This window comes from Rhinopithecus bieti, unplaced genomic scaffold, assembly GCF_001698545.2.
Source record: "Rhinopithecus bieti isolate Rb0 unplaced genomic scaffold, ASM169854v2 scaffold_23862, whole genome shotgun sequence".
NCBI lineage: Eukaryota > Metazoa > Chordata > Mammalia > Primates > Cercopithecidae > Rhinopithecus > Rhinopithecus bieti.
In genome coordinates, this window is record NW_016811338.1 from 332,935 (window position 1) to 342,362 (window position 9,428).

Here is a 9,428-nt window from a genome sequence, read left to right on the forward strand (position 1 = left end):
AAATTAAAAGTATAATAAAAAAAAAAAAAAGAAAAAAAAAGAAATTACAAAGTGGACAGCAGAATAGGAAGGTATACTTGTCATCATTTTGCATAGTGTAAGCTTTGAATGAGATATTTCATCCCTCTAGATAATGTTAACAAAGAAAAGCTAAAGCTGGTTGCAAATATTAACTATGTAAATAGCAAAATAATAATAGACATTCATGTTTAAAATCTGTACTGCCTATTCAATGACACAAAGTATGTTACAGAAATACCTTATACCCATACTTTTATTTTATAATCTTCAATGGCTTTGATTGAAATGATTGAACTTATTATAGATATAAGAAATAATTATAGTAATACAATTGAAACATTAAAATATAATCACTTTGGAAAATTATACAATATTCCAAATATTTAAAGAGTTAACATTGGATAATTACTATGTGTCTAGCATTGCTTTATATGCTTTACATATATTAAATCATGTAGTTCTCACTGTAAAAAAAAAAAAAAATCATGCCAACCTCTTTTTTGGTTTACTCCTTTGTTTTGATGGAGCACCTCCCACAATAGCTTTATAAGGTTAAGGTGAGATGCAATCACAGAAGTGACGGTGAAAACAGACCTTAACATTTTAAATCCCTTACCATTGTTTATATTATTTCATCTTCTCCAATAACCCACTGAAATCCTATGAAGGAAGTAGAATTTTAAAAAAGAAACAAAACAGTAAAAACTCAAGCCCTGCAAAGGAGATATTTCTCTCTCAGAGATGGCAAATGTTAAAATATGCTTAGGCCAGTTGTAGGTATAGTAATTGATATAATCCACAAACACCTACTTCAAAATTGACTCTCACTTAATAAAGGTCCATCACCACTGATGGAGCCATGTATACTTTGCAATATTTATTATTGCTAAAATATAAAATATTAATCAGTGTAAATTTAACACTCACAAGAAGTCTAAGACTTTCCATGAAAAATGTTTTGCTCTCACCATTTCAAAGATTAGAAGCAAAAATAGGCAAATTATGATATGTGTTTGTATTTATAGTAGCCTATGTTAAATGTCATTATATTGTACTCAACAAAAGGAATAAAATTGTCCTACTCATGCCAGTCTGAACAAATATGCACCAAAATATTATTCTTAGCTCTATCAAGGTGCTGGTGAGTCAAATTTATTTTTCTGTAATAACCTCATATGAAAGATGAACAATAAAAAATACTAAAAGTAAAATATTACTTAAATACTATCTTGAAGCATTCTTATAATAAGTGCTTCTTTGGTCTATCGCAGAAGGAAGACTGATTTGGGCTGAAATAGTTGAAGAGGGCTCCATGAGGGCTTTGAAGGATTGGTGTTATATATGAATTCAAGTGGGTAAAACAAGATTAAACTGACTTGAAACAAGGAATAGGAATTTCAAGAAGGGGAGCTGCTGTAGGATAGCACTTGAATGAAATAGAGTGTGTGCATTGGAGAATAAGGAGATAAGTGGAGGGAAGCTCTACTGGCCACACAGATCATTTTAAAAGAAAAATAACCCCATTAGCCTCCTCTTGAATAGATATATTTTAGCGTTCTCCACAATAGATTAAATATCATTATTGTGAAGTGCTTCTTCCACCATAGTTCAAAAACTAAGACTCTATAGAGAACTAGATTAAAAACAGACACATAGTAAGAAAGACCTGGAAGGATTTTGCAATCATCACTCAATGAAAATGAGAGAAAGAGAGAAAGACAGAAGCATGCTCATTTTATCTGTAGACCCTAACTTAGGATGAGGAAATCAAAATGTGGCCAAGAAATTTAGAAATGTTTGAGATAAAAGGCACATTGAAGAAATTTAAGGAAGAAGATGAGGTATACCTGAACTTCAGAGTCAAAAATATTTGTAAGTGAGAAAGGTGGAATGATTATCAAGAAGTCACGGCCTCTCCTCTATAGTCAAACAGCAGGAATTGTAAAGTGGAGCAATTTTAAGACTGATAAAATAAGTAAGTTTTAAGAGAATTTAATTGATATATTATCTTGAATATTTTGTTTTCTCTCCAAGATCTTATCTCATGAACAGAAATCCTGTCCCCATCCAATTTCAAGTAAACACACTAAAATAAATCCCATGAGAATACGAAGGAACAAAATGAATAAACATGTGAGATGCTTTGATTGGTTTACTTGCTAATAGAAAAGCAATACATTCTATAGTTTCCTCTAGGGAGAATATGAGTGGATGTAATCTCACATGGTTCTGTTCACGGAATCATTATTTTTGTCTGGGGAGTTAGTTGTAGACAAATGATAATAGAATAAGCCCTGGCTTGCACAAACTAAGTCTATTATAAAGTTCAGGAGAGCTCTGTTGCTGGGTTTCACCTCCCAAGGAGGCCCCTTTAGAGACGAGAATCAATCTCAGTCTATTTATTCTTCCCTCCTGTCATTGAGGTTTCTTCTAAACCCAAGGCTATGTTTGAAGAAAAGACTACAGATTATGCCACTGTAAGTAAAACTGATCTGTTGATCCTGAGAGGCAGTTTGCAGATGGGAAAAGGGAACCCGAAGTGAATGACATTACCAGCTTAAGGTATTTTTGACAAAACACCTCCCTCATGTAGTTTCCTTCTGGCCCTAAGCCTATGTTTGTAACTGGGGTCCTGAGAGGAGCTCTGGGGACCACTACTGGTCCTCACAACCATGGGGTGGCCATGGTCCCTCTCACCCTCCTGGTCCCTCATCCTCATGTGCCAGTGCCTGGCTTTGTCATGACTCCCCCAGAGAAGAAGAAGAGATAATATCCATGTAGGATATTATCTGGCTAAAGCGCTAAAAAGAACTCCAGGGACTACATGGCCCAGGTGCCTCTTCTTACAAATAAGACAACACTAAATCGAAGTCACTAAGTAGTTCACTTGTCCTGAAATTGATTGATCTTCCTTCTGCCATTGCTAACTGTCTGCCCTTCTGATTCTTGAACCATGGTCTGGCTAACTAGAACCCACTGCTCAGTTGTTCAAGAGAGAGATGCCATTCTCTCATACGGCAACCCAATGCCTGTGGGGAAAAGATTCTCCTTTTGTTTCCTTTTTCAGCAGAGGAACTGTTAAACATATAATGCGTTTCCTTGTTATTATTGGATCCAGAAGTCACTTTCCAATGATTGTTTCAAATCATCAATAATGGTTTTTATGCACTTATTAAGTGCCTTATGATAGATAACTCATTTAATCCTCACAACCATCCTATAAGGGAGGGTTTGTTACCCACCCCATTCTGCAGATGGGGGAACTGAGGCACAGCAAGGCACAGAAAAGTCATAAATTTAGTGTATAGCAAAGCCAGGATCTGAACCCAGGCAATAGGGCTCTATTTAGAATCTTTGCTTGGTTTTTTTTTTTTTTTTTTTTTTTCCGAAATTGTGCTATTCATTAGGATCAAATTGAGTATCAAAGTAACTACTGAGATGGTAATTTATGAGTGATTGCAAATATTTGAAAAATCTGTGCTGTCCCAGAACCCCATCTTTAATATCCATGGCTTCCATTCTGACTAAAATATCAGTGAAAACATTTATTTTTGATTGGTGTTAAATATCCTAAATATGTCCCCTTTTCTTCCATAAGATTCTCTCTCTCTCTCTCTTTCTCTCTCTCTCTCTCTCTGTCATAGGCATGGCAAAATAGCACTTTGAGTTTTGAAAACCTATACTTTCTTTTTAAATATAGGAATGAGGTTACATTAAATGATTCTTTTCATCTCTTGTTTTCTTTTAAACTTAATTTTATGACCCAAAATAGAAAACAATGGCAATGAGAACAAAATGTGTTTTATTTAAATTCAAAAATAACAAAAAATGAATGCAAAATAAATGTGAAAGAGTTTGCAAAACCATAATGATTGTGTCAGATTTTTAATTCCAATGATTTAGATTCTTGTCTCAATTCTGTGGTCTCTGTAATGCTGTTAATAACAGCTAACATTTATTAAACTATTAACAGGTATCCTAGTGGTAGTCACTCTTCACATCAGCTCTTTAGATACCTGTTGTCATCATTTTACAGATGGAAATAGTGAGTTTCAGAATAAAGGACTTAACTTTGTAATGTTCACCATTCAGAATCAAGGTCAGAGTGACGGTCTAAAGAGCGCTGCTAAGAATGCTTATCTCATGCTTCTTCAGAGACCATATTTTTTTAATTACTGCTAATTTTGTCATGCTATGGAAGAACAGAGAACTGTATCCATGAAGGCTTTTTCCTCCTTCTATGCGCTGAAGATCTTTCTTCGATGTGTAGCTGCAGTAGACTCTCAAAGAAAACTTCATTTCAGGCATTTGTATCTTTATTGTGTCTGCTCAGGCTTTTTCTCAGAGAAAAAATAATCTGACTTCTGAAACTATAAAATCCGAAATGCAAAACCATGCCAATAATGAAAAAATGTGTTCAGCTTGCAGTATACTTTTCTATCATCCTTGGCCTCACAAATGAGCTGATACAACATTAGTTGGTGCAAAGAATCACCGTTATAGAGTTGTCGTCACCCTAGAACCCTTGCTAACAAACTCTTAAAATGTGCATTTGACATCTCATGTTACATTTGGTTTGGATGCAGTTCACATCTAATGAAATTAGACTAACAGTTCTATTTGCTCCTTTATTTATTCCATTCCTTCAGAAATCGTTTATTTTGGCTACTGCTTTCTTTCAGAAATGTCATACAAAAAAAAAATCACATGTAAAATTCTATAAATACAGATAATTTTACTTATAAAACTTTGATTAGTCAAACAATTCTAACCATTTGGCAAAAGGAAGCTCACGATGCATTTGTAATTGCTGAGGCATCCAAGTGCTTGCTACCCTGGGTCCCTGAACTGGGTGCAGAAACACAGAGATGCACACAGCACAGTTGAGAGCCACGGGGCTTGTCACATCCCACACCCAGGAATGTGTCTCAGGCTGCCCTCCCTCTGTAAGTTGTGATCCCACTTCACCTCTGGAAGGTCTCCTATGTCTCGTCGAAAGACTATCTTTGGAAAGAAATTTAGTCTTTTCAGCTCCCTGTTTCTTTCTTTCAAGTTTTAACTGGAAATTCCCAGAAGCAACTTTACAGATGAGAAAAATTAAAAGGCATTGAAATGTAGTTCTCTGTATGAAGTTCATTTTCTTCGACCTGTGCAGATTTATAACTTCACTTTGCTTCTGCCCTCGTTCACCATTTGGTGGACTTGGCAATAATTTTCAACCTGATTTAAGATCCACTTCTACTTTTAGTCAACAGACGATGTTGATTGTTTCTCTATCAGGACAACTCAGGAAAAACATATATGCTTCTGTAGGAGAAGTGATACTGAGGTTTTTCAATTTCTATTTACTTGTTAAGGATTAATACTTTCTCATAATTTAGTGACATTTCTCCCATTTGAAGCTCTAAGAAAGTCTTCTAAGATCAGATATTCCTGTTAAAACTTGGTGAGAAGACCGGGTGTGGTGGCTCATGCCTGTAATCCCAGTACTTTGGGAGGCCAAGGTGGGCAGATCACTTGAGGTCAGGAGTTCAAGACCAGCCCTCTGCAATATGGTGAAACCCTGTCTCTACTAAAAATACAAAAATAAGTTGGATGTGGTGGTACATGCCTGTAGTCCCAGCTACTCTGGAGGCTGACGCAGCAGAATTGCTTGAGCCCAAGAGGCAGAGGTTGCAGTGAGCTGAGATCATGCCACTGCTCTCCAGCCTGGGCGACAGAGCAAGATTTTGTCTCAAACAAAAACAAACAAACTAAACAAAAACAAACAAAAAACCTTGGTGAGAAGATAAGCAGAAATAGAGTAAACTTTAATTCTATATTTCATTGTGAAGTTTTTCCAAATAAGAAATGTCCTGTTTTGTTTCCTGTAAAGCATAAAGTTTATTAAAAAAACAAACAGGTGTGTGAACAATTTATACAAAAGATAAGTCACTGAATATTCCTAGTTTGTAGAGGTCATCAGTATAAACAATTTCATGCTTAATTTAAAGAATTTTCCTGCATATATGTGAATAGATACAAAAGACATAAATATGTTTATATTCTAAAATATAAATCAGGTCATATAATACACATATACATTAACTTCATGTGATGACCTAAAGATCAAAATTGTCCTTTTTCATGGCTGCATGGTATTCTGTGTTGTAATAACAGCCAAATGAAAATAATCTATCCCCAACTGATAAAATTTTAAGTTAATTCCAATTTTTTAAATTTTTTAATTTTAAAAAAATGTTTGTGGGTATATAGTAGGCATATATATATATATAGGGTATAGGAGATGTTTTGATACAAGCATACAATCTGAAATAAGCACATCATGGAGAATGGGGTATCCATCTCCTCAAGCATTTATCCTTTGAGTCACAAATAATACAAATACAATTATACTCTTTAAGTTATCTCAAAATGTACAATTATGTTGTTATTATTGACTATAGTCACCCTATTGTGCTATCAAACATAATTCAAAATTGTTTTTAAATATAAATAAGATTACAGAGAATAAGTACAACCTTTTGCTCACTATGCTTCAGGTACATTGTGTTTCTTTCTTTCTCTTCCCAGAAGTCACCAAGTGCTTCTTGTTTAGAGACTTTGCCTTTACTGTTCCCTTACTGTTCCCTGTGAAGAGAATGGTCCTCCTTTAGCTCTGGGCAGGGTTGTGGCCTTCATTGTTTAGGTTCCTTTCACCTGACTCTTCTTGAGGGGGACCTTTCCTGATCATCTCATCTAAAGGAGCCTTCCTCAAACCAAGCAACTTTCGATTACTTTATCCAGATTATTTTTTGTTGTTCTTTTCACAGTCAGCAATTATCTTATTTACAGATCATGCACTCCAGGATCATTTGTTAAAGGATGGATGAAGTACAAATTGAAACTGGACAATATTGTTCTCTTATCAAACTAGCAAAGGTTGAAAATAAAAATACTTAGTAGTGATGACCATGTGGGGAAGAGGCATGATTCTGAGGTACACATCAGTGATACATGATATTGGTATACAATAATAGAATTTATATAGGTATAAATTACTAGAATTTATATTGGTAAATTTTCTGAAGCAAAGCTGGAAATAGATATCAAAAGCTTTGAAATTTCAATATATTTAGCACCTGCAAATTCACTGTTAGAATGCATTCTCAATTAAAATTCATCAATATAAGCCAAACATAAGCTTGTAAGAATATTTATCTCAATGTTACCAAACATAAGAGAAATAGAAACCAAAAATTTCTGGCAAGAAAAAAAATTCAATAAATTGTAACAAAAGGATATTGTACTGCTTTTATATATTATTATATATTAATGTATTTCCTTTTTATTTTTTGTATATTATATATTTACTATTTTGATTTACAGACTTGAAGCTATTTTCTTCCATTTTAATTCTTTCACATATGACTAAATTTTAGCATTAAGTGCTGATGAAGAATTAAATAAAATTCTTGAAATAGAACTACAAACCCTAGAGATGGAAAGTAGGTGCCAGAGGTGCTTCCAGGGAGTATTGGCCAGTGGCTGAAAAAACGAGGGTTGTAGGAAGTTTTAAAGAAATGACAAAAGATGAAAAGCTATTTACAAAAGATTTTAAATCTCAAATATGAAAGTAGAATTCATGTGAGAATGTAAATGGATTGCTGAGAATATGAAGAACAGAGTGCCCTAATCACTTCATATTGGATAGAAAAACACAAGCATGCCCAGGATATAAAACCACTTTGTATTGCAGCATTTGGTCAGTGTCATCTCTCATTTCACTATGTTAATAACTAAGGATTCTACCCTATAAAAGAAGCAGAGTACCTGAATTCTCCAAAATGACACATGTTTGCACGCATGAATGTATATGCAATAATACAAGATATATTATATTACACCTTATGTTAAGTTGTTTTTTATGTATAATAAGCATTTTAGCTAAATGTTTTTTCCTATTACTCTATTGGTACAAGAGGATTTTTTAAATTTAATGAGCATAATTGAGTGGTTCCAGTAACATATTTGAAAACAAATTCAACAAAGAACTCATTCAAAATAATATATTTCTTAATTCCGCCTCTGAACACTCAGCAAATATTGTGCGTCTTTGGCCCACAGCTCTGACCTTTCTGTCCTAGATGAGGGTTTGTCTTTCTCTGCCACAAGAGCATGGAAGGCAACCAGACATGGATCACAGATGTCACCCTGCTGGGATTCCAGGTTGGTTCAGCACTGGAGATTCTCCTCTGTGGACTTTTCTCTGTCTTCTATACACTCACCCTGCTGGGGAATGGGATCATCTTTGGGATTATCTGCCTGGACTGTAAGCTTCACACCCCCATGAACTTCTTCCTCTCACACCTGGCCGTCATTGACATGTCCTATGCTTCCAACAATGTTCCCAAGATGTTGGCAAATCTGATGAACAAGAAAAGAACCATCTCCTTTATTCCATGCGTAATGCAGACTTTTTTGTATTTGACTTTTGCTGCTACAGAGTGCCTAATTTTGGTGGTGATGTCCTATGATAGGTATGTGGCCATCTGTCACCCTCTCCAGTACACTGTCATCATCAGCTGGAGAGTGTGCACAATCCTGGCTCTCACGTCCGGGTCATGTGGGTTTGCCCTGTCCTTGGTACATGCAATTCTCCTTCTAAGGTTGCCCTTCTGTGGGCCCCGGGATGTGAACCACCTCTTCTGTGAAATTCTGTCTGTCCTCAAGCTGGCCTGTGCTGACACCTGGGTTAACCAAGTCTTCATATTTGCTACCTGTGTGTTTGTCTTAGTCGGGCCTCTTTCCTTGATTCTGGTCTCCTACGTGCACACCCTCGGGGCCATCCTGAAGATCCAGACAAAGGAGGGCCGCATAAAAGCCCTCTCCACCTGCTCCTCCCACCTGTGTGTGGTTGGACTCTTCTTTGGCATAGCCATGGTGGTTTATATGGTCCCAGACTCTAATCAACGAGAGGAGCAGGAGAAAATGCTGTCCTTGTTTCACAGTCTCTTTAACCTAATGCTGAACCCCCTGATCTACAGCCTGAGGAACGCTCAGGTGAAGGGCGCCCTCCACAGGGCACTCCAGAGGAAGAGGCCCATGAGAAGGGTGTATGGGCTTTGCCTTTGAAACATGTGGTTTGCTGAAGCAAGAATTTTGAATATAGTTTGTAGAAGAAGGTTAATATAAAAATGGTGACTGATTAAATTCAAGCTTTGAAAATAGGGCAATATTCAATAGAATCTATGTTCTCTAAAATCGAGGAACCATCTCACTAGATAGGAGAGCAAAATTATCAGAATATTTAGCCTTTCCTTTAAAATGTTAGAACAACTTTTGTTTTATTTTATTTATTTACTTTTATGTCACAGTGCCATTTTATATAATTTCCTGAAACAGGCAAAATGAAACTCTGGTGTTAA

General features: G+C 35.7%; 1 protein-coding gene across 1 annotated transcript; it reads left to right on the forward strand.

Moving 5' to 3' along the window:
- The first annotated feature begins 8,115 nt into the window (after nt 1-8,115).
- On the forward strand, nt 8,116-9,154 carry LOC108543321 (olfactory receptor 2A2). The gene has a single exon (XM_017893755.1). It carries the CDS (start codon nt 8,179-8,181, stop codon nt 9,133-9,135), a length of 957 nt encoding a protein of 318 aa, XP_017749244.1. The 5' UTR covers nt 8,116-8,178; the 3' UTR covers nt 9,136-9,154.
- Nucleotides 9,155-9,428: the final 274 nt, after the last annotated feature.